The 24,421-nt window shown below is 33.4% G+C and overlaps 13 protein-coding genes across 13 annotated transcripts; 9 read left to right on the top strand and 4 right to left on the bottom strand.

Annotated features, from left to right (window-relative positions):
* Positions 1-5,810: 5,810 nt before the first annotated feature.
* OCT59_022628 (uncharacterized protein) lies at positions 5,811-6,164 on the top strand (the record flags this gene model as incomplete). Its single annotated transcript, XM_066144897.1, has 1 exon — positions 5,811-6,164. One exon carries the CDS (start codon positions 5,811-5,813, stop codon positions 6,162-6,164), a length of 354 nt encoding a protein of 117 aa, XP_066006315.1.
* Positions 6,165-6,237: 73 nt separating this feature from the next.
* Positions 6,238-7,014, top strand: OCT59_022627 (uncharacterized protein; the record flags this gene model as incomplete). The annotated part of the gene is made up of 1 exon (XM_025330206.2): positions 6,238-7,014. The coding sequence occupies one exon, from the start codon at positions 6,238-6,240 to the stop codon at positions 7,012-7,014; it is 777 nt and encodes a 258-aa protein (XP_025182606.2).
* A 603-nt stretch (positions 7,015-7,617) lies between these two features.
* On the top strand, positions 7,618-8,982 carry OCT59_022626 (uncharacterized protein). The gene is made up of 2 exons (XM_025315505.2): positions 7,618-7,777; positions 7,837-8,982. The coding sequence occupies exons 1-2, from the start codon at positions 7,736-7,738 to the stop codon at positions 8,815-8,817; spliced, it is 1,023 nt and encodes a 340-aa protein (XP_025182605.1). The 5' UTR covers positions 7,618-7,735; the 3' UTR covers positions 8,818-8,982.
* Positions 8,983-9,249: 267 nt separating this feature from the next.
* On the top strand, positions 9,250-11,070 carry OCT59_022625 (uncharacterized protein). The gene has a single exon (XM_025325148.2). The coding sequence runs from the start codon at positions 9,631-9,633 to the stop codon at positions 10,831-10,833; it is 1,203 nt and encodes a 400-aa protein (XP_025182604.1). The 5' UTR covers positions 9,250-9,630; the 3' UTR covers positions 10,834-11,070.
* Positions 11,071-11,718: 648 nt separating this feature from the next.
* On the top strand, positions 11,719-12,072 carry OCT59_022624 (uncharacterized protein; the record flags this gene model as incomplete). Its single annotated transcript, XM_066144896.1, has 1 exon — positions 11,719-12,072. One exon carries the CDS (start codon positions 11,719-11,721, stop codon positions 12,070-12,072), a length of 354 nt encoding a protein of 117 aa, XP_066006314.1.
* A 57-nt stretch (positions 12,073-12,129) lies between these two features.
* On the top strand, positions 12,130-12,378 carry OCT59_022623 (uncharacterized protein; the record flags this gene model as incomplete). The annotated part of the gene is made up of 1 exon (XM_066144895.1): positions 12,130-12,378. The coding sequence occupies one exon, from the start codon at positions 12,130-12,132 to the stop codon at positions 12,376-12,378; it is 249 nt and encodes an 82-aa protein (XP_066006313.1).
* A 1,654-nt stretch (positions 12,379-14,032) lies between these two features.
* Positions 14,033-15,457, top strand: OCT59_022622 (uncharacterized protein; the record flags this gene model as incomplete). Its single annotated transcript, XM_066144894.1, has 2 exons — positions 14,033-14,495; positions 14,547-15,457. The coding sequence occupies 2 exons, from the start codon at positions 14,033-14,035 to the stop codon at positions 15,455-15,457; spliced, it is 1,374 nt and encodes a 457-aa protein (XP_066006312.1).
* A 107-nt stretch (positions 15,458-15,564) lies between these two features.
* Positions 15,565-15,981, top strand: OCT59_022621 (uncharacterized protein; the record flags this gene model as incomplete). Its single annotated transcript, XM_025310414.1, has 1 exon — positions 15,565-15,981. The coding sequence occupies one exon, from the start codon at positions 15,565-15,567 to the stop codon at positions 15,979-15,981; it is 417 nt and encodes a 138-aa protein (XP_025182602.1).
* Positions 15,982-16,209: 228 nt separating this feature from the next.
* Positions 16,210-16,611, bottom strand: OCT59_022620 (uncharacterized protein; the record flags this gene model as incomplete). The annotated part of the gene is made up of 1 exon (XM_066144893.1): positions 16,210-16,611. One exon carries the CDS (start codon positions 16,609-16,611, stop codon positions 16,210-16,212), a length of 402 nt encoding a protein of 133 aa, XP_066006311.1.
* An 865-nt stretch (positions 16,612-17,476) lies between these two features.
* Positions 17,477-18,482, top strand: OCT59_022619 (uncharacterized protein; the record flags this gene model as incomplete). Its single annotated transcript, XM_066144892.1, has 2 exons — positions 17,477-18,212; positions 18,316-18,482. The coding sequence occupies 2 exons, from the start codon at positions 17,477-17,479 to the stop codon at positions 18,480-18,482; spliced, it is 903 nt and encodes a 300-aa protein (XP_066006310.1).
* A 2-nt stretch (positions 18,483-18,484) lies between these two features.
* OCT59_022618 (uncharacterized protein) lies at positions 18,485-18,949 on the bottom strand (the record flags this gene model as incomplete). Its single annotated transcript, XM_025325146.2, has 1 exon — positions 18,485-18,949. One exon carries the CDS (start codon positions 18,947-18,949, stop codon positions 18,485-18,487), a length of 465 nt encoding a protein of 154 aa, XP_025182600.2.
* Positions 18,950-20,478: 1,529 nt separating this feature from the next.
* OCT59_022617 (uncharacterized protein) lies at positions 20,479-20,754 on the bottom strand (the record flags this gene model as incomplete). The annotated part of the gene is made up of 1 exon (XM_066144891.1): positions 20,479-20,754. One exon carries the CDS (start codon positions 20,752-20,754, stop codon positions 20,479-20,481), a length of 276 nt encoding a protein of 91 aa, XP_066006309.1.
* A 1,310-nt stretch (positions 20,755-22,064) lies between these two features.
* OCT59_022616 (uncharacterized protein) lies at positions 22,065-23,323 on the bottom strand (the record flags this gene model as incomplete). The annotated part of the gene is made up of 8 exons (XM_066144890.1): positions 22,065-22,095; positions 22,173-22,206; positions 22,284-22,317; positions 22,615-22,653; positions 22,826-22,906; positions 22,979-23,012; positions 23,214-23,224; positions 23,321-23,323. The coding sequence occupies 8 exons, from the start codon at positions 23,321-23,323 to the stop codon at positions 22,065-22,067; spliced, it is 267 nt and encodes an 88-aa protein (XP_066006308.1).
* Positions 23,324-24,421: the final 1,098 nt, after the last annotated feature.

Below are 24,421 nucleotides of genomic sequence, written 5' to 3'. Positions count from 1 at the left end.
AAAGTTGGTTAGATGAGTTTTATGGATAGCTGATGACTTTTGAAACTGGATTTCGGAAGATTAGATTCACCCGTTAAGAGACGAGTCGGCCAACGAAGGAGGAAAAGACAGATATGTTGTATTGTTACAGGTCCTAGGCTACATTTCAGATGAGGGTTCCTGGTGTAGTGTCCTAGTTCACGCTTTCATTACAATGTTCCGTTAAAAGAAGAAAAAAATAGAAGGATATTTACACATTAACGAGCCGTATAATGAACATTACGTGCAGTATTTAATAATAGAGTAAAATCCGAAAAGAAGGACATTTATTTAAAAGAAGAACATTTATTTGAAAAAGAATATTTATTTGAAAAAGAACATTTATTTGAAAAGAAAGACATTTATCTGAAAAGAACGACATTTTGTGTGTTATAGATTAATTTATATAATATAGAGTATATAGTGAGAAAGATTTATGTGGACGATAAGAAAGATTGGAAATTCGCAAACTTTAAAAGTTATGAAAATTTTGGAGTTTGTGATATGTGAAATTATGGATCTTGGTGACAAAAAGAGGTGATAAGTAAAATTATGAATCACGGTGACGAAAAGATGTGACATGTGAAATTATGGAAATCGGTGATAAAAGACAAATTTTAGGGCGCAGTAAAAACCTCCGCAGCCTGAGGAGATTGTGGACTTAGGAAAATTTTTGAAATTTTAAGGCGCAGTAAAAATTAATAGTAAAATATGGCATAGTAAATATATAGAACCGAAAGATGGAATCGAAAGATTGGAAGAAGTGACCTATTTAAAGATAAAAGAATGCTTAGAAGATTGAAAATAGAAATGATAAGATGGATGAATGATATGTTTAGATTAGGAGGAACGGTATGCAAAGATTGTGAAGAAGAAGATATCGATGAAATTGATGGTTGGGTAAAAGATTACGGAAGATATTCGAAGAAATAATTAGAATGGATTTGAAAAGAATGAAATATGATGTAGAAATAACGGAAATTGAAAGAACAAGAAAATTTGGAGTAACTGCAAAGATAATAACAACATATGAAATTATGAGGAAATATTTAACAATATGGAATCTTGAAGATGAAGTGGAAGAGGATATAAAAGGACCCGAAATTGGCTCGAGTAAAAATCAAAAAGCAAAAAGGAATGCAAGAGTGAATATGACAGGTGAATATGATGACCAAGAAAAGTGTGATTATAATGAAAATGGATATGAGGAACCACAATACGATGGAGTATATTATACACAAGGATATTACGATGATTATGAAGATGGAGAATTAAATTATCATAGTGAATTGTATGCAAAAGATAACGCAGTAAAAACAAGAAGACAAACAAGAAGGACGAATCCAACAGTGGGATATAAAAATAATAATGAAGAAGGAAATTTACAAGAAGAATTAAGAGGAGCAGGAAGTAGAATGGATGATAGAGAAATACCAAGTGGTACAACGACACCAAATTATATACCTGAACGAACTGAACAGAATTGGGATAAACCGATAGGACCACGAAAAATGAAATGGAGTAATAAAAGACAAGATTATTATGACCCAACAGAAGGACTAAGAAAATGGAGAGAAGCAGGAGGACCAACAAAACCCAGAGAGTATGGACCAAGATTAACTGATGAAATACGACCTTATGACATTGAGGGAGACGTGAAAAATTGTAGAGCGAATATAACATATGGACAATTAATAAATGAGAGTACAACTTGGTGCGAAAGATGCGAAATAAGATGGGTAATGGAATTACAGCAATATAATTTTGAAGTAATACATAGGTCGGGAAAAGAAAATACGAACGCCGACGCATTAAGTAGATTATTAAAGATAGTAGAGGATCAACCAGAAATAGTAATAATTGACGGGGTAGATGGATTGGGAAAAACAAGTATAGTACAAAATTTAATTAAAGAATGGGAAAAACAAGGATTAAAAGTAAGATTCAATACTTATAAAAGAAGAAGAAAAGATAAAGATGAATTTCACGAATCAAAGATGGATACAGAATGGAAATTTAGAAAAGAAGTAGTGGAACAAATAAATAGAAGAATGTTAGAATATGATGAAGATACAGATATAATAATTTTAGACAAATCACCATATTGTGAATATTATTATCAAAAGACGAAAAGTTTTGACAGAGGATTAATTACTCCACATGGAAATCATGAGATGGAAAAAGAAATATTCAGACTGAAAGAAACGATAGATAAATCAATAGTGATATTTTTAGAGAAAGATGGTGACGTATGTTGGAAAAATTACATTGGAAGAGAAACAAAGAAAACGGAAAAATCATCATATCCAACATTAAAGAAGGATGAATATTTGGACATGGTTAAAATGTTTGAAGAAAATCAAAGTGTGTATAAAGATACCAAAAGATACAGTCGAGTAAAAGTTAAAAATGACAATAGTAGTTGGAGAAAAGTATTTAAAGAGGTGGAAAAATGGAGAAGAGCACAGAACTAAAAATATAGAACACATAACGAAAATAACAAACTCAGAAGTAGAATCAATTAAAGAAATATTATGGAGGAAAATAATTATAAGAGAATAATTGACAATATCGAAAAAGAGAATAAATATGAATTGAAAGAAGGAATTTTATATAGAATAAAAGGACAAAACAGATTTAGAGTAATCAGGGATTATGAATACGAGGGATTGATGTACATGATGCATGATAATGAATTATCAGGACATTTTGGGATAGAAGCGACATTAGATAGAATAAAAGAAAATTATTGGTGGAAAAATATGAAAGAAGATGTAGAAGAATATGTAAGGACGTGTTGGAATTGTCAAATGAGAGGAAAACCAAGAGGAAAGAACGAATTAACGCCAATAAAGATAAATGAACCATTTGAGATGATTGGGATAGATATAGTTGGACCGTTAAAAGAGACAGAAAAGGGAAATAAGTACATTGTAGTAGCAATGGATTATTTTACAAAATGGCCCGAGCCGCACCACTAAAAGAAGCTACAGCAAAAGAGGTAGTAGAATTTATTTGGAGGGACATAATTTGTAGACATGGATGTCCAAAGAAAATAATTAGCGATAGAGGGACTCACTTTAACAATAAAATGATGGAGGAATTAGTAGAAAGATGTGGGATAAATCATAGATTAAGTACACCATATAGGCCACAAACAAATGGTTTGGTCGAAAGATTCAATAAAACTTTATGCGAAGGATTAGCCAAATTAGGAGAAGAAGATTGGGATAAACATATACCATCCGTATTATTTGCATACAGAACAAAGAAGCAATCGTCAACAAGAATTAAACCTTTTTATGCAACGTACGGAAGGAGAGCGAAATTACCATTAGACAAAGATGAAAACAAGATAACGTTAGCTAATAGAGTAAAAATACTAATTGAGGAGCTACCAGTAATAAGAAGAAAAATAAAAGAAAATGTGAAAGAAGCTCAAGAAAAACAAAAACAACAACACGACAAAAGGGGAATTAGAAAACCTAAATTTGAAATAGGAGAAAAAGTATTATTATATGAAGCATGGAGAGAGAAACAATGGTCTGGAAAATTACAGAACAAATGGAAAGGACCATATTTAATTCACGAAGAATTTGGAAATGGAGCATATAAACTTAAAGAATTGGACGGAAGAATACTAAAGACACCACAAAATGGAGAATGGTTAAAGAAATTTTATGATTGAGGGGGATTTACACCAAAAATAATAGTTAAAGGAAAAGAGGTATTCGATAAGACCCGAGTTCGATTCAATTAGAATTATTATGAACGAGACCCGAGTTCGATTCTTTTAAAGTTATTTGTGAGGTCACAAATAGCGAAGAGGGGGATAATGTAAACGGCCGAATATCAAGTACGAAAAGATGATAAAATTCAACCGCCAAATGTAATTATCAAGTATTAAGAACGAACAAATTAATCGTGGATTGGTGTGGATGGATAAATAATTAGCCGAAAAGGATAAACATTTAAGAAGAGTAATGATCTACATGATGTAATATTTATCAAATGATTGACAAAGAACCAATAGGATAAATAGAGTCGATCAATTGCGGCTTGACGATCTTTAACAACAAGAACGATAAGAAAGAATAATTATAAGCCACAAAAGATAGATTATAAGCAAAACACATAAAGTGGATTAAAAGAACATATAAAATAATGTCGGAAAGATTAAAGAACACAAAATAATATAAAAGATAATATGAAAAGATAGTAAAAAGATGGAATATAAAAGATAACATATTAAAAAGAACATATATAAAAAGATAACACAGCCACAAAAGATGAATTATATCTTTACGACATAATATTTGAAAGATTATTTTAAAGAAAAGATAGCACAGCCATAAAAGATGGGTTATAAATTATTTCTTTACGATGTAATATTTGAATAATAGAAAAGATAACATATAAAATAATATATAAGATAGCATATTAAAAGATAGCGTATTTAAAATATAGATAGTATATTAGAAAGATAGTTCAAAGATAATATGTAAAGAATGTAAAAGATAGTATATAGATAGAATAGAAAGTAGCATAAAAATTGTATATATAGAGAACGGAATTCAAAGTAATTCCATAGTTCGCATCCACAGAACTCAATAAAATATAAGTTTTATTTTTTAATTATTAATGAAGTTTAATATTAATTAAAGGTAATAGGTTCGCCCTAAACTTTAATTAATGTTTGATTAATTAATTTTAATTAATGAAAATTTAAGAAGAATTAAATATATGTTTTGAAAAGTGATAATTCGTAGCGAGAGCTATCGAAGTTTGAAATTAAAGGTAAAAGTGGATATAATTTGAGGAAAGAGAAGTACATTTTATTTTATATCGCTCAACGTTTTATATTACTAACGCTATTTATTTTGTGAACCAAGAATGTTGTTGTATATTGTTCGTTAATTATATTGTTTGTTAATTATGTTGTTGACTATTTGCTTGTTCGTTTAATTGTTCGTTCGTTCGTTTATTCGTTCGTTCGACCATGAGAATGCCCGTTCGATGTGGCAACTCTGTAAATTGATGACAGAGGGAATTGGGGGACCTCAGCGGCATTTTTTTATTTATCTTATGGAAAAATGCCGTTTTGGCATTTTTTTTCACTTCTTTTATGAAAAAATTGCCAAAACGGCGTTTTTTCATATTATTTTATGTAAAAATGCCAAAACGGCATTTTTTTTTTACTTCTTTTATGAAAAAAATCGCCAAAGTGGCGTTTTTTCATATTAATTAATGGAAAAATGCCGAAACGGCATTTTTCCCACTTCTTTTATGAAAAAAATCGCCAAAACGGCGTTTTTTCATATTATTTTATAGAAAAATGACCTGAATACTTTCAGGTCAGACGGGTCAGGTCAGGTCAAAGCAGGTTACCCGACCCGACCTGACTTGATAAAAATTTTTCAGTTCGGGTCAGACAAATTACCTGACCCGATCCGACCCATGCAGAGCTCTATGCGCGGTCCTGGAAATCTGGTGACTTTATAACCTATTTCTCTTGGTAAAATGACAGTCTCTATGTATATATATACTAACTAACTTTTGAATATTTCACTTCTTGTATAAAATTTATCAATCATGTCATCTGAGCTTGAAGTATTGAAACAGCGTATTGTTGAACTTGAGGCTAAGAATGCCGAGCTTGAGGCAGAAAAAGCTGAACTTTTAAAGCGGATTATGGAGGAGAATAATACTAGACGAGATGTTAGAGTTGAGGAACTGGAGCAAAAAAATAAGGAGCTTGAGACCAGACTTGCGATAGTGGAACAGGCTTATACATGAAAGAGCAGACGTATAATGATAATCCTTCTGATAATAGTACATCTAACTTTAATTCAGTTACAGAGTATCATGAGAAACCATTGGTGGATGTGGAAACAGATAATTCCTTTCCTGAAGAGATTTGCTATAATAAACAAGAACTGGTGGCGATGGTACCTGCCAACTCTGCGAAGCGCCTTAACGGCAAACCGTTGAAAGAGAAAGATATGGATAGTTTCTTGCTTGAGGCTCATAAGAAAATCGTTAGTAGTGAAATAAAGCGACGCAATAAGGAAAAGAAGAATGAAAAAAATGGGCAGGGATTGATTCAAGAAATCTCTTCTCCGTATCAAAGAAAATCATGTGACTAAAATTTCCAAGACCGCGTGGTCCCGGAAATCTGATAATTCAAATGCATTAGTGTCTTCATTTCATGGGACTACTATGATAGAGATATCTCAATATTTGGCCCAGTTATGTGATAAAGCGCTTATTGCAGAAGAGCACAGATTGGAAGCAAATCAAGAAGAAATATTATGCTGGTACCACTATGGAAGAAATTTCGTATTTCAGTTGGAGGCCTTGTGTGATAATAATAAAATTGGTGAAAAGAAGGCAAGAGGTCTAATATACGATGAAGTCGTGAAGCAAGTTAATATCCTTCGTAAGAAAAGATCTCAAAATACAGGGGTGCCACTCCCAGACATAACAAGAGATGGTTTGCGCAAAAAAACTCAGAGAGCTGAGAAGATCTACAAGCTTCTCGAAAAAATAGGATTGGATAAAATCCAGTATATCAAGTCGTATAGGGACCAGGTAAGTGAATCAATAGCACCTATCCCATTAGCCCATATCTCTAATTCTTCTGATGATTCCAAAGAAGTCAGCCCAAGCAATTCGCTCGAAGCTGAGGACGATTACTACAAAATGCTCTTGGAAGATTGTGTGTATTTCGATTCTACACCTAAGCCAGTGAAAGAAACGAATGAAGAAGTTGTTTCGCAATCAGTTAAGACAGACGATGATAGTAACTGTAATCGCAACAGTGATGTTTGCTTAAAGCAATCGATGCCAGACGATTCAGATGATGATGGATACAATGGATACGGTGGATATAATGAATATGGTGAACGTGATAGAGGTTATTATTGTTGTGACGGAAGATATGAAAGGAAAGTCTCACCAATGATGAGTCCTATTATCTCACCGGTAACCGCCTAGGTGAATTATGTACAGCACCTCCAGCACTGCGTTAATTGTATAGTTCTGAATTATTATTTCTTTTTTCGAATCCCGTGGGTGGCTTAGATAACATGTACAGTAAGACGTCATCTATACTTTTCCGCAGTAATAAGAGCGTCATTGGTTCATGTGAACATATCCGCAGAGCAGTCGTTTATTTTTAGAGGATCTATTAATAATCAGTTATTTTTGTGTTGTTTTCCGTCATACACTTTCCAATAGTTGTATTTATATTATGCATAGGCGTGAGGATTAACTCTATAGTAATAAGGAAATTGGCTGAATTATATAATACATATTTGACTGATTATGACTCACACATTTGTAAATCTTATCATTATGAGGTCAAAATTTGATTATCAATGTTAATCTCGTTGTGACGCGATTCATATACATCATAGTATGGTGACATTTGGCGGTGTGTAACATAAATGGTGTGAAGCATACTCAGGTGATGAATAGACACCCGGCCCATTCTGAATCACGTGTTTGGCCCGCCGTGTTATTTGTCACTTGAGTAAACTGTCACGTAGGGGTCCATACTCTACTCATCACGCTGACCCGACCATACTCTTTTCCTCCATATACATGGCGACTTGGGACCCAGCAAGGTATTTTTAGTTGCCTCAGCATTTTTTGTTATATTTATACAGAATTTCTTTTAAAGTCCGTTCAGCTGGCTAGAAAAATTTGAAGAGCAATGGCAAGTAAAATTGATTTCGGAATTCGTGGAGCCATTCAGGTAAGGAGAGGAAGTACAAAAAAATGCTTGAACAAGTTCATAAAACGTATTTTATGTAGAACGAACCAAACAATCGTACCTCTCGGCCCGGAGGGAAAAAAAATTACTTTAGACAATTTCCATCCAATATTGATTATCACCATTTGGGACGCTTGGTCTTTTCTCTGGACCTACGCATTTCAACCCACAATGAAGATGAAATTAAACGAACAAATAGATTATTTGATGGAAAGTCTGAAACGCTTAGCAGAAAGTTTGATAATAATTCAACCGAAAGAACAATTGAGACCATCAACTGTGAACGTAACGTACTCAGTAGAAACTTCGAGACAAGAAGGAATAGTTGTGAAATATATGATGGGTGCATCGATTCGTTGCAAACGATCAATGAACAAAAAACTAGCGGAGTCAAGGATGAAGCAAATGGAAACGTTACAATGGGCAAAGAATGTGAAGGATGTTCTAACCGAAGAACAATGGGAGAATTGCAAGCACGCTTTGGGAAATTGTTCAGAATCGGTTCCCTGGGAGACAATGCGTGGAAATCCACAATCCCTCCAAGGACGTGCCGTCTTATACACGCGCAGTCTCGCTATACCCAGGGGGGATCATCAAGTATTGAGTGTCATACAACCGTGCATCAAGTGCAATTATGTGATGGAAATGATGAATCGTCATCAGGTTGCAACAATACACTCGTATTAGTTGACGCATTTGAAGATAAATCTCGTGTTGCAACCTCTTGTAAGTTTAAAATTTTTGATAGTGACCCAAAAGAATTAACTTACTATATAAAGTGTATTGCTGAATTTGGATTCAATCATATAATTATTGTCGGAGAGACCAACGGTGGAATGGTCTTTTTAGATTGTTATGGTCGTGTTTTTCTGTGGAACGATGAAAGTTTATCATTATGGCCACTTGGGGATTCTCCCGAAGAAGCGTCAAAGTACACAATTAAAGGAAAAGATCGACTGGAATGGTTTGTAGAAAATGGAATTGTATATGAGATTATTGAGAAATGGCAAGATATATATTAATTGCTGATTTTAGTTTTATTGCTTTTCGATTTTTACATATGTAACTTCTGTAAACTCGTAAAAAAAAAATCAATTTGTAATAACACTCATCTATTCGATGTATCGCAAATAAGAAACGCCTTTGGTTTTCGTGTATGCTTATTGACACTGAATGTGACCATAAAGAAAAAACTATAGGGAATAATATAAGTGGTGAATGTGGTTGTGGTGAGAACGAACTTTATCGTGACTAAAACTTCGTCATGTGAATCGATCACCTGAAATGCGCAGTAAGATATCGGTAAAATTCTTGCCGAAGAATAGGGGCTGTGCGACATGCGAATCGCATATATATTTCGCATTAACAGTTAATTTTTCTGAGTTGATTTGCATTTATTTTTTGCCGGCCACACTATTCATACTGACAAAACAATAATCGGGTATGGATATTTTTTTCCGGCAATCCTTATTTCGCATATGAGATTTGGGGATGTGTATGCTAATCCTTCGTCATCCCGGCTCCTTCGATCAAAGATCTTCAGGAGAAAAGCTTTCCTATTAATCCCAAAAAAATAGTTGGCTTATCTTTCGTGACACCATAGGTGTCGGAAAGGCGATTGTAGGGGGATAAGCGAAATGACGAAATGCAGTGCGTAATTGCTGGTGAAGATCCGGGAATTGTTTTCTCCTGTGGATTTACAAGTGTTATAAAATGGGCTGGATGACAAAGAATTGACAAAGCTAGTGTATCCAATATGTCGCCTTCGAAACAAAGCAGGACATTGAGAAAAAAAGGCAAAACTTCAGAATCTGTCAACACGTCTCTTGAATCACATGAAGCTTGCTTATATTATCTTGAAAAATCTCGATGATGATATCGTCGTGGATAAAGAAATTCCAGAGCTAGATCAATGTTCAGAATGTAATAATGAAATTTTAACACGACCTCCGAAGGTGATTACTATCCTCAGCTGTGGCCACACCTTTCACAGGATATGCATTGAGAAAAAGCTTCTACTAACCATGCCGAATACATGTCCATTTCCCGACTGTGGAAAGAATGTGGATATCATAGAAGAAGTTCCTACTACTGATCAAGAGTCGCCAATTTCGGCTTTATCCAACAGGATGAATGAAACCTTTATCCTATCTTCGCCAATCTTACGGATGGAGGGAATCGAGAATACAGGATTTCAACAAGCCAGAAGTTATTTAAAATGCGCCAAATGTTCCGAAGACCTTTCTTCATGGCTTCCACCCATAAGCTCTATTCGTTTCCCACTTCAACCTCAAGGGCCTCCGAAACATCTCGTATACTTAACCTGTAAACATATTGTGCACTATGCCTGCATTGATAATCCACGCAAGTTGTGCCCTGTATGTCCTTCAACTGATATGGAATCGGAGGAAGAAGAAATGGATGTTGATGGCGAAGAACAACCCGATACCAGCAGTAAAAAACGTTCTAACGAAGGTACGGACGCCAACTCATCTACACCCAAGAAGAAGGCAAAGAAACCAGTTAGTAGAGAAGATTCGCCCATTTTGAAAAAGCTCATCAAGGAATTGTCCGCTCCAATTCCACAGCAAAGATCTTCCGGTGGTATTATTTCCTTACAGACGTTCCCTGAAATGACTGATATTAAGTCTGTTAATTTTCGTGAATTGAATGACAGGATCGTCGAAGCCGAAGGCGATAATCAAAAAGCTATTTTAGTTGTGATCCGCTCATATTATTTCTTTGGGAAAGGGTATATGTTATGGTTTAACCACTATAAAAAAACATATAGTGAAGATACATCCAATTCTCTAGTTAATGATAAAATTCGTGAGTGCTTTCTGGACCAGGACAAAACTTCAGAGGCTAATCTTAGAAAAAGGAAGGAAAGGGCAATAAAGATCTTTAAACTTTTTGATGGGGTTGGAGGGGAAGAAAAGATATATTGTATTAAGTCTTTTTCTGCGTCAACTATTTCAAGGCTGGGAGTGGATGACATTGATTATGTGATAGCTAAAGTTTTAAAAGCGAGCCAATGAAATTTACTGCGCCAAATTTTTCTCAAGTGTGACCACCCTGGTCACAGCTACCGAAATTTTTCCCGATTTTAGTGAATATCAAATTTTTACTTAACTGTGACCGCCTGGTCACACTTGCCGAAGTTTTTCCATGTTTTACTATTATCTAGACATGTGTGCTTATCGTTTCTACAAATAAAATCAATGTACACGCTTATCAATTATTTTAAACTTGTGTACTTCTATAAATGTTACAGTATAATTATGAACTGCTTAATGGCTTATCTTTTTTTCTCATAAATTCTGAAAAGAGCCAAGTATTCTCCTGATTGGCTGATCTGTAACTCATCTCGTGATTTGAGTTGCGGGAAGGTTGCGAGGAAGTACCGGGAACTGACTGGGAGCCAGGGTGATACAAATTTTTATGTTATAAATCATGCAAAGCGTCTTTGGCTAATCCCTGTTAATCACGAGAGATCCACAAACTGCATGTAAATATAAAATTAGCATATAAATTCCGAAATGTAATAAAAATGAATTTTGGATTTACTAGCATGTAGTCTCGCAAATCGGCTACAAATCATCTAATCGCTAATCAGTAAATCTGTATAAATTTGAATGATGATATTATCTAGTATAAGTTGCTAAATCATTGCTAGAATTCGCTAAAATTGCTATAATTCGCTAAAACGCTATACAGTAAATCACTAAGATCGGTTATAAACTATAAAAATGGTTAAAACTAACTATTCCGGTTTAAATCCTGTTGTAGTGCAGGCATTAAATAATCTGCAATATAGGTATAGTGATGAAACTCCAGAAATGTGGTGTTCTTGAATTTCTTATCCATTTAAGAAACTTCTCGAGAATAACCCAAAATACTTCTCCAAGAATGCTTTTATCCAAATGACTGAAAGATCATATAAGAATGGGAGATTTAGAGTCAGAGAGCGCTCAGTTTATATTTATTGCACTGTATGCGACTCCTTAGTAACTATTCGTGAAAATACAATTGAATATGCGAATAATCATCTGAATGAATGCATTACTAAATCCACTAAAAAGCATCTTGCATATTCTAATCCTATTCAGAAAAAAGGAGGAAGAATAGCATTGGAATTAAGTAAAGATGAAATTTATGAGATTTGTGGTAAATTTACTGATTTTCCTAGTCGGGGTTTTAGAATTAGATGTGATGCAAACTATGAATTGTGGAAAAAGACTGCATATCATATATTTAATAATGCAAAAATTATCTAACGGGCTTGGAGAGCTTTCAAGTTGAGACCTGAAACTTGGGCAAAACGAGTTTGGAATATGGTGAGGAATGATGGTACTCCTGACAAGAAGAAGTTTCTAGGTATAACTCCTTGCAAAATAAGAGTTCCTGATGATCGATATATAGACTATATATGGGATCCCAGTTATCTTCTAGCGGGAATTAATTATGGAGATAGAATTCAAGCTAAAGATATGCCTGCATATTATCAGAATCTTCCTATATTATATGATCATTATTCTTCACAAAGCTGGGTAGAAAAGAAGAGAGAACAGTTATGGGAATGATTAAATAATGTAGCATACATAGTTGCTTTTATAGAATTACATCGGCAAGGCTATAGAATTGTTGAATATTCAGGATGGAACTATATGTTAAAGTGGCTATCAAATCCTGAATATTATCGTATTGATAAATATCTCAACAATGGCAATGAAAACTTTGTTAGAAGTTCAGAATATGTACTATATAAGTGTAAATTGGCAGGCAAACATTATCAATATAATTTACTAGATATTGGCTATTATAAAACTGGAAATATTAGTATTAATGGAGAGACTACTACTATAAATTTCTCAGATTTACATAATAATTGTGAGTATATGCGCCAAATTTTCTGGAGTATAGATTCTTTATTAAAATAGTGTAATATATTTCATGTATAATTATTAGCCTAGCCCTTATGGCGCTTTGCAATATCTTTCAACTAAATATTAGTATTATGTATCTCTCAACTATGTCGAGGCCAAACATAGCTTATACTTTATTTTTTTGCACTATATAATCTGCATGCATGATCGCCTAGTATAATTGTGAAATGTACTACCTGCCGAATTTTCCAGATTAGTCCTTAACCCAAATCCTGGTTAAGATCATGCGCTTTCTGAGGATCAATATAAATCAAAGGTTCTCCCATTCTCTTTTATAATCACGAAAAAAAGAATGTCATTTCACAGATCTCACCTAAGGCAGAGAAGAACATGTGAAGAACATAAAGTTGAGCTGGAAGAAGAGAACTATCATCTTCATAGTGAATTGCAGATAGAAGTTGATACTAATCGTCAGAATGAGAGATGAATTAATCAACTGGAACGGGATTATACCCGATGTGAGCAAGAAATTCAAGATCTCAATAAGGAGATAGAGCGCCTTGAAAATGCTTCGAAAGAAGAGATAGTAAAGTTAAAATCTGAAATCTCTACCCTAAAAAGTCAGCTATATCAAGCTAGGAATGATGTGCGAGATAAGGGAAAATATATTTCTAGTTTAGAAGAGCAGTTAGTAGAATCTGAGGAACAAGTTAAGAAATTGCGATGCTGGATCAAAAGCATCTCATCACGAAAAAATTTGCCTGAACGAGGGAATTCTCCAGACTTGTATAATTCTGATGATAATATGGCCACAATCACAGAGCTAGCAAATGCTATAGATGGTTATGTGGATAATAGAGCAACAACTAGGGATATTCTTATAGACCAAATAAAAAGAGCTACAAGGCAGATACGCTGAAAAGAAAATAATTTGCATCAGGATTTAGTCCGTGAGCAACAAAGGCGTTATGATGCAGAAGCTGAACGTGATAATGAAATTATACGAAGGCAACTTGCTGAAGGTAGGATAACTAATGTTATTGGTGATCTCCATCAATATCAAACTAATACTCAAAACCAGGTAAATAGAATGATAGGTAATATGGCAAGAAAACAAGCCCGTATAGGTATGCTGGTACAAGAAAAATTTGCCTTACAATTATTGTATCAGCGAAATGCCCACCACTTACAGCGAAGTAGAGGGGATATAGGTCTGTTAGAATTTAATCGAGACAGGCTCTATGAACGATACGAGAAATGGAAAAATAAGACCCAAGCAGAGCACCAGAATAATTTAAATTTACAGGGACAAATTTTGGCGCTTCAGAATAATCCACCTAATCAAGTAAACATGGCAGGAATACCTCATCCATATTTCGACTGGGATGATAGTATCCCAGACTTTCTTGCACAACTTAGACTAGACTTGCAGAATCGGAGAATAGATCCAAATGATAATGTAGCAGGTCCTCCAACAGGAAGAGATAATGCAATAGGACATTTAAGAGCCTGTATGAGAGGAAGGACTTTAGAATGGTTCGATGATGAGATTACTACAAAGCAGAATTGGGAGCTAACTAACTTACTCGATAATACAGGGCAGGCTAACTTAGTTGCAGTAAATGGGCGAACTGCAGTACAGATAGGAGCTAATGCATTAAATGAGGCTGTTGGCCAACCAGGAAATGCAATAGTCAAGTTAAGAGCTGTAGAAGATGCTTGGAATGAAGACTGGCGTATAGCAGGTGGCCGTTCTACTAATGCTCCTGTAAATGCACCAAATGCTAATGCTGGAAATACAGTAGTTGTAGCTGGTATTCGATTTGGTCAAGCCGTATAGTGGCTAAAAACTCATTTCCCTACAGTAGAAGAGGAACTTTGGGATTTGATGTATGGAACAATCAGAAAGGGAGATATGACTATAGATGAATTATATAGAAAAATATTACGAATAGGTAAACGAGCTAACTATAGACCTGAAGAATTACGTAGAAAGTTCTTAGATGCTTTACCACTTTTATGGCTTGAAAAAGCTGAAGATATTGGTGAACATTTGCTATTAGATGAATTAGCTAAAAAGCTTTATGAGATAGAATTACGCCGAATAGCTAGACATAAAAGAAATAGAACATCTGATCCGCTAGTATCTAATCGAACATCTTGGCAAATATATGAACTTTCACCTGTTTCAGCCTCACAACAGCATGGAATATCTTTTGAAGATATGCAAAAAGCAATCCAGAATGCACTAGCACAGCAAAAAACTGAATACCAGTCTTTATTAGAAAAACAAAAAGCCGATTTCCAATCACAAATGGTCCAGCAAACTAAAAAGATACCTCCACCAGTTCCTCCCAAAAATATGGAACAGCTTCTTGATACATATGAAAGCGCTAATCCTTTCCCTAATACACTTACTAGGGAAGAAATAATGAGAGTGGTCGCAAAAGCTTATGGGCCACCTCCTAAACCGCAAAAGCCAGAAAAGTTGCAATCATCTAGAATCGATAGATTAGAGTCAAAAATAGATGAAATTGGTCAAATGACATCTAAGTTTGGTAGGATATCACTTAATGATCAATCTCAAAAGCCTTTTTATTGCAGTAATTGCAGACAGGAAGGGCATAAGAAAAACAATTGCCCAAGGTTAAATCCTGTAGCTAAATCCAATTTTACTCAATGTTACTATCCTCAACTTCCATCTACACAGCCCCAATATACGCCTCCAGATTCAGATAATGAGGAAGATGGTTATGATAAAGTAGAAAATGCGTAGTATTATACACCTGAAAAAAAAAACAACTACCACTAAATGATAAGTTACCTCTAGAGTCCAGTCAGCCAAAAACATATGATGAATTATTTCCAAAACTTTCACCGGCAATGCGAAAAATGTGTCAGTCTCATACAGTTCAGAAGAAAGAATCAATATCAGATGAGTGGTTTTCATCATTACAATATCTGAATGCTAAAATAGATGATTTAACGATCTCTAATTCTTTTTTAGATAGTGCGAGTGAGTTCGGGGGAGCGAATAATGCAACAATTAATGCCCTTGGATGGAAAGCTGATAAGCTATCAGACTTCGCAATAAAAGGTAATTCCAAACACATTACTGATTCATTGGAATGGTTTACTGATGTACCAATCAGTATAAAGGATAAGGATGGTAAAACTGTCACAGCTACTGGAAATTTTACTCGTATTGATAATGGAGAACCTGAACTAATGTTATGTTTAGGTATGATATGGATTAGGAAAGTTCAAGGTGTCCTTGACCCAAATAAAAATCAATTCTGAATGAAGTTACATGGGAAAGCTTACATTATCCCAACTTTTAGCAAAGCTCCAGAAGTTGAAGATCCGCCAAAAGAAGATCAGGACCAAGCATCTACCAACTCCTCTAGCCCAAATAGTGAGGAGGACTTAAAAAAAAGTGTGTAAAGCTTGAAGAACGTCTTGCAAAAGCTGAAGAGTGGCTTGGTAAGGCAATAAGTGCTATAAAAATACTTGCTGAAAAGAAGTAAGTTATTTAATATTATCCATTTGTTTTAATATCTCTTCAAGTTCAGATCCCATTTTAGATATATTATCAGTATTATCAGTGGTATTAGCACTGCGCTGTGAAAGTACCTCTGTTTCCGTCTCAGTAGATGCTACACTTATTTTACCTGTTTTCTTTTTTCGGCTATTTTTCTTCAGTGGTAAGGCAGGTGGAGAGGAAATAGCAGGAGGTGAGTCGTAGTTTACTACAGGTAAACACCCACCCGCATATGTAGTATTAGAAATATCAGCTATTGGTTGATTCCAGACAATTCTATTAGCTTCTTCGCCTCTCCAAATCTGATATATGCGCTTCATTGATGTCTTATATTTGTCCATCAATTCATCTAAAACTTTCTTTCTCGGCCTTTCATTTTCACGTTGCATAATAAAATTGTAATCAGCTGTTGAAAATAAAGGCGCATTACAATTTATACGCTGTCTAACTATAATCACGATGATGTATTTTTTTTTCAGATAAAATATTTCAAAAAATATTAAATAGGATGACTAGAAAAAATGTATTCTTTGAAATAAATAAGATAAGCGTAGTTTTTATGATATTTAGAAAAAATGTATTATTTCGAAAATAATTTAATAGAATAAATAGGATAAATACATTAATTCGAAAAGATTTATTGGGATAATTAGGATAAATGTATCATTTTGGAAATATAGGAAGAGCATATTATTTTGAAAAATGTTATTATTTTTTTTTTTGTCTATATTTGTGAGATAAAAAACTATGCCTCAAATCTACACTTTAAACGATGTACCGTATATCGTGGGCCATAGTACCCCCTATGCATAGTACCCCCCTTGAAAAATTTCATAGAATTGTATAGTACCTGGGGGGATATTTTACAATTATCTCGTGATCTAGTGATCAGATTTGAGCCATCTGTTTTTTGTTTGATAGCTCTCATTGAGCTCTTCAAAATAAAAAAATGATCGTTCAAATTGGACCGGTAGATCGTGAGATATTCGCAAAAAACGGAATTTTTAGGCTTTGTTTAGTACCCGGGGGTACAGGGTCAAACCCCCGATTTTTGCAAGATACCCAGGGTACTGTGGCCCGCTATATACGGTAGGTAATAGTAATAGCAGTAAACTTGGAAGCTCTCCATCCAATCGATATCTACCAAGCCGATTAGAACTTGAAGAACAGCTAAAAAAAGATCGCGAAAAATTTATAAGATCTGCCAAACAGCTTATAACTAAATATCATGCCTTAGATAAAAAAAATAAGTGTATGCAAAGCGCCTTGGACGCCTCTCATGAAGAAAATGAGAGTATACAAAATGATCTAGACCGCTCCTATGAAGAAAATGAGCGTATGCAAAAATCTATGAATCAAATGATTCCTCTAGCTAATCAACTAAATGGTTTGAATAATAAGCTTGTTTCCCAAATTACTTGCGAACAAAAGTCTCATGCCGATCTTAATGCCAAGCAGTTAAAAGAAATAGAATCGCTAAAGTCTACGGTTAAATCACTGGAAAGTATAATATCTTTGATGCAAAAAGATTCATCTTTGAAGGATTCTGATATCATCTCTCTTGGAACTAAAATAAATGAACTGGAGGCTGAGTTGGAACAAGCTATGCAGAAAGTTTTATTAAAGAATTCTGATACTAACCAGTTGTGTAGCAATCCCTCTCTTGAGATTAAAGCAAAAGAATTAGAAAATGAACTGGAAAAAGTTACGCAAAATTCATCATTTAAGGATAGGTTAATTTTCTGTCTCAGGTCCAGGGTAAGTAATCTGGAAGATGAACTAGATCAGATTGTTTCGCAACCACATCAGATAATTCATGATTCAAAAATAGGTAGTGCAGAAGCGGACCCAGTCTCATCATCTAATGATTATAAGCATGATGAAGTAGTAGAAGAGATACCCCATTTTCCTTCACACTACTCAGTGTGCGAACCTGATGGAAAAGGAGATTATGATAGTATTCCAGCCGTACCTGTTATTGCGTTAGGAGGTAATAGTAATACTTTAGTTAATGATCAGAAAATAATCCCACTTATATTCTTCTTTATTATTCTTGCCTTTACAGTAATATTAATTATATGGCTTATATACAGGTGATATTTTCATCCAACCAAAAAGAAAGAAACTTTTTATTCAGACTATAGAAATAAAAGTTATGGGTTTCCAATCTGATACGCAGAAGAACCAAAAGACAGGACTACCCCCTATGAAACTTTACCTTATGGATATAGATGAGGCCACAAAGCACGAATCATCCTGAATTCAATCATTTTGCCAATCCTTTAAAGGTTTGTCCCATCTAAATCTAATTGATAAGGGGTCATCAGATGGTCTTTGGATATCAATAACCACGAAATGTTTTTTTATCACTTCATAAACTTTTTTTGCTAGAGGCTCATAATCATCATACATATCTTTAAGAATTCGTTTTATACTATCTAATGTTTCACATCCACGATGCAACGAAATATATTTAAAATTTCTGCGTATATTTTGATGGATTTCATAGAAACGCTGGGCAATATAAATTGAGCTAATTCCTTCATGTCTGCCTGATCTAAAGAAAGGAACAATTTTTAGCTGAGTTGCCAAAGGTTCTCCGGCAAGATCATCAAAGACTATAACAGTAGATCGGCCAGTTCTTTTAAAAGATGAAATATCAGGTAGATCTTCAGGTGCGATTAGCTTGAATCTCATATTTTCATACCATGGAGCTTGCTTATCCATGGCTATAAATTCATAAAAACATTGTACTACTTCTCATAGCTCTTCATCTTGGTGTTGCACAACAACAATTAGATCATCACACGAAATATATCTTTCACCAAAATTTTTGCTTTTGCCTTTTGGTATTTTATGACCACGTTTTTCACCAGACATCCATGGATATACTTTTGGATATTTACTTCCTAGGAGCTGATGTACTACCATCTTTGTCTTTCCTGACTCAGAGGTGCCCGCAACTTCTAGTCTAAATGGAAGTTTAGGAGCAAATGGATTCTGTTTTTTCGAAGGTACAGTTTCGTCTAATTTGCATAGCTCGTAATACTCCATAGTTTTGAAAAGCTAGGATACTTATTCAAGAAACATATTTTTGTTAACCGCAAGGAAAAAAGTGCTCTAGCTAATAAATAGAATCTGATTTTATAGATGCTAGCTTTTTTTCGTAATTATAAAAATTGGAATGGGAGAGCGCCAAGCCGAAAGACCGGTTATTTATATCGATCTTCAAAAAGCTCAAGACTTAGATCGGGATCTTACTTTACAGAAATTTTATTACAGATCTGAAGGTTATTATCGGACTGCTGAAAAGATGCTGGTTGTTTGCAAGAAAGCTGGGTATGATTTCACTTTAGCTGTGATAAAAAAATGGCTAAACCGTCAAGCTTTATATCAGATACATAAGCCTCGGCCTAAATTCATTCAGTATGTTTCTTTTATTGATATACAAGATCTAAATGATGTTCATCAATCTGATACTACACCATTTTCTCATTGTAAAATAGGCAATCGAATTTATAAGCATAGGCATGTAATAAAAGATGTAGCTACTAGATTTCGTCGTAGTTTTGCTTTAACCAATAAATCATCTGCACAAGTGGCCAAGGCATTTCAAAAAATTTATGATGACCCAAATTGCCCTCTTATTTGGCCAAATGTTTTAATCATTGATAGAGGTACTGAGTTTATGGGTGAATGTAAGGATTTATTGTTTAGACATGGTGTAAAAATTCAGTATGCCAACTCTAAACGTTCTGTAGCTATTGCTGAACGTGACCATCAAGAATTTGAAAAGTATGCTTATTTTCGGCAAGATGCTGTAGATTTTCATTTACCTTTAAGTGATAGATCTAGAGCGTGGGTTAAGGGACTTCGTATAAATGATGATATTTACAATAACACTCCTACTCAGTTAATAGGAATGTCTCCCCATGAAGCTGTAAAATTAGCATTAAAAGGAAAAAAAATAATAGCTAAATCTTCGGTAAAACATAGGAGGCTAGTTGGTTATAATGAACCTCTTTTACCTAGTTATACAGAAGTTCGTCACCTTTTAGAACCTGGCGAATTAGAAGGTGGGAGAAGAAGGGCAACTGATTGCAATTGGTCTTCCGAAGTCTTTACAATTAATTCTTATTTGATAAAAGAAAATCAACCTGTTCTCTATAAGCTTTACAATGGTCCTAGATGCTCATTTGTAAGAGAAGAACTTCAAATTGTCCCGCCAGACACAGTATTACCACCCAAATATATTCTCAAGCATTAGACTTACCTCCTCTCTCCTCCACTTGGTATAATATTTGTTCGAAAGCATTGCTTAAGTAGTCATCTATTTCAGCTTTATTGTTAACTATAATTTGCTTATTTCTAAGCCAATCAGTCTGTGAATTCTTTTTTTCTGGTTTATCATTCCCAGGTTTATCATCTATAAGAAATTTGGTAAGAGAACATAGAGCAAACTTGAATTGCCCGCGCTTGTCAAATTCCTTTTCAAGTATTTTCTTAAACTGCTTTCTCCGGCTCTCTAACATTTTTTGTATATCACTTCCATTGTCTGAATGAGATCTGGGAACTTTTGCACGATGTACGGCTACATCAGGAAGTCACGGGAAAAATGTTCATCAAATGTACATCAGTCACTTGATGTACATCATAAAGAAACGCTGAACATCGGACCCTGCAATGTACTACCGATGTCACAACATTTGATGTGCATCACCTAAATTTAATGTTCATTAACGATGTACATTATTTTAAGATAATAAACATCATATCAATATTTTATTATTTATGTTAATATGTCAATGTTAAATATTATTGAATAATAAATTATTTTATTAAATTACATTATAACAATCTATACTAAAGTCTACTATAAAATCTATACTACTTAATCTAATTAATCCAAAAATATTAGCTAATTCTATTAAAAATAAAAATAAAACAAAAACAACTGAAGTTTCGTAACAGGTATTGTGAAACTTACTGCTTTCATTTCCAGTAGTATCACTCATTCACAACGTTTATAATAAACATTTTCTTTAAAAATCTTCTAAATTCATCCTTAATAGCGTTCATGGTTTAGCCAACGTAAATAACAATACGCACGACATATATTTGATTCTCCATCAACTGGTCCCACAAGAGATAGTAAATGTAATTCAATCCTATACTAATAAACATTCAGTCATGACAGGTTATCTTTAACTTCTTTGCGTCTATACAATAGCAATTGTATCAAGATATATGGTCCTAACACAATTCCTTGCTCCATGAGTGGAAAAGGTCTCGCAACATCACCAAACAGAAGAAATGCCAATATAAACATCATCACCGCCCTGCTAGACATGATCAACATTAACATAATTATAAATGTAGTTGAAATTTCTATGCATAAATCAAAATCAAAAGTAAATAAACAAATTAAATTAATTAGTACAACTGAAAACGCGAAAAAGAATCCAAATTTCCCTTTAGAAGAATATTGTGTATTAAGTAACATAAACTTAGAAAGGACCTGCAGTCTCGGTTGTTCCCTGTAAATAATCTATCGTTACGTGCTCCTGTGCCTTCTCCGTTCTTACTGAAGTCACCATTACTGACACACGATCTGAATGCTTTACTGATCCCATTATGGAGGCGATACCTATATAAAAATACAAGAAAAATTAAAAAAAAAATAAATTAAAAAAATAAGTTTCAAATTTTTAAATCGAAACTTACCAGATCAAAGTCCTAAAGCTGAAGGAATCAACACTTATAACTGAAAAAAATACGAGAAAAATTAAAAAAAAAATAAATTAAAAATTAAGTTTCAAAATTCAAATCGAAACTTATTAGATCAAAGTCCTAAAGCCAAAGGAAACCGACACCTATAAAAAAATACGAGAAAAATTAAAAAAAATAAATTAAAAAAAACATAAGTCTTGAAATTTAAATCGAAACTTACCAGATCGAAGTCTTAAAGCCGAAGGAGCTGACACCTATAAAAAAATATGAGAAAAATTAAAAAAAATAAATTAAAAAAAACATAAGTTTTGAAATTCAAATCAAAACTTACCAGATCGAAGTCCTAAAGCCAAAGAAGCTGACACCTATAAAAAATACGAGAAAAATTAAAAAAAAAACAAATTAAAAAAAACATAAGTCTCGAAATTCAAATCGAAACTTACCAGATCAAAGTTCTAAAGCCAAAGGAGCCGACACCTATATAAAAAATACGAAAAATTAAAAAAATAAATATATTAAAAGTTTCAAATTTCAAATTGAAACTTACCAGATCAAAGTCTCAAAGCTGAAGAAGCCGACACCTATTAAAAAAAAAATACAAGAAAAATTAAAAAAAAGATAAATTAAAAAATAATGTTTTGAATTTTCAAATCAAAACTTACCATATCGGCATATTCAAGTTCAAAGTCGAAAACTGATATCTACAAAAAAAAAAAATCAAAAAAAAAATCAAAAAGAAAAAAATATATATGTAAGTTTTGCTTCAAACTTACCAATTCGAAGAAGCCGATATCTAAAAAAAAAATAAATAAAATTAAGCCAAATTTTTTTCAAAAAAAAAATTTACTAAAAAAAATTTCAAAGGAAACTTACCAATTCAAAGCCTAGGGACAAGGCGATATCTACAAAAAATAAGTTTCGAAAGCGAAGAGCAAAGTCAAAGCCAATACATACCTAAAAAAAAAAGAAAAAAAAATTAGTTTAAAAAATAAAGTTTTGAAAGAAACGAAACTTTCAAAACTTTACCGATTTAAAGCGCAACGTCAAAGCCGATACATACCTAAAAAAAGAAAAAAAAAATTAGTTTAAAAAAAAATAAAGTTCTGAAAGAAACGAAACAAAACTTTCAAAACTTTACCGATTTAAAGCGTAACATCAAAGTCGATACATACCTAAAAAAAAAAGAAAAAAAAATTTTTTATTTTAAAAAAAGACAAAAAAAAAAAATAAAGCTTCAAAAAATGAAACTTTGAAACTTTACCGATTTAATACCTAAAAAAAAGAGAGAATAATTTTTTTAGAAAAAAAGAAAAAAAGTTTATTTTTTTTAAACTTTACAGTAAAAAGATTATCTTTCGGCACACAAACCATAATTAGACTAGTCTGATCAGCCAGTTTCTTTTAGCCATGGTTTAATTTTAGTCAAAGTTTAACGTTCCGTCAGCTAAAATTAAGTCAAAATATGGTCATTTTATTACATGACCGAATTTTTTTGGCTTCTTTTTTAGTCTTTATAATTTGTACTATAACTTATATATGAAATAAAAATAAAAACTTTAATGTACATTGAATATTTATTATTAAATGCTGCACATCATGATAAAAATTGCATTGATGATGCTCATTAATGTTAAATATTACTTGTACATTAAAAAGAATGAATATTGCAATGTATATGATTTGCATAAATGTACATGTAATGTATATTTTTTTTGTAACTTCCTGATGTATAGCTCTTCTTTTAACTGCCGTGCCTAAATCATCTTGCTCCCTAAATTCTAGATCTCTTTCTTGTTCATCAGTAATTTCCCCCAAACGCCTGAATTCCTTATTATTTGCCTTTTCTCTATGCATCTGAGTTACTGGACCAGGACCTGCTTCGGGATCAGCTTCTGGAACTTGAGGTTCTTGTCTGAACCATTTCCCATCTTTCTCTAACTCCTTCTTTGTAGAAAGTCTATGTGCTTTAGGATCATATTGATCCAGGTCATGACAACACTGGTCGAAATAGTCCAAATCGGCTAGAAATCAGATGTCTGATTTTAGGCTGAATTTGGTGATAAATATGGCCGATTTATTAATTTAGGCAAAGTTCTGATTGGCAGGCCGATCGATGCCGATCAGAATGTCTGAATTGTATCTGAATTGCTTAGTATTTTTAATCCGAATTGTTTAAAAAATATTATTCATAAATTTACTGAATTGCAGTGAATTTATTCTGAATTATGGTAAATTTGTGACAAAATTTTCTGAATTGTAGTAAAATTTATTCCAAATTGTAGTAAAATTTATTCCGATTTGTAGTAAAATTTATTCCAATTTGTAGTAAAATTTATTCTGATTTGTAGTAAAATTTATTCCGAATTGTAGTAAAATTTATTCCGATTTGTAGTAAAATTTATTCTGATTTGTAGTAAAATTTATTCCGATTTGTAGTAAAAAATTTATTCTGATTTGTATTCTGAATTG

Source organism: Rhizophagus irregularis, chromosome 31 (assembly GCF_026210795.1).
Source record: "Rhizophagus irregularis chromosome 31, complete sequence".
In the NCBI taxonomy this organism is placed as follows: Eukaryota; Fungi; Glomeromycota; class Glomeromycetes; order Glomerales; family Glomeraceae; genus Rhizophagus; species Rhizophagus irregularis.
This window is presented reverse-complemented; position numbering and strand designations above follow the sequence as displayed.

What these genes read in the sequence shown, in the direction of transcription:
- OCT59_022626 (XM_025315505.2), top strand. Translation starts at nt 7,736, where the DNA reads ATGGCAAGTAAAATTGATTTCGGAATTCGTGGAGCCATTCAG. An exon ending in GAATTCGTGGAGCCATTCAG is followed by an intron (nt 7,778 to 7,836) that starts GTAAGGAGAGGA and finishes TATTTTATGTAG; the next exon opens with AACGAACCAAACAATCGTAC.
- OCT59_022625 (XM_025325148.2), top strand. Translation starts at nt 9,631, where the DNA reads ATGAAGCTTGCTTATATTATCTTGAAAAATCTCGATGATGATATCGTC.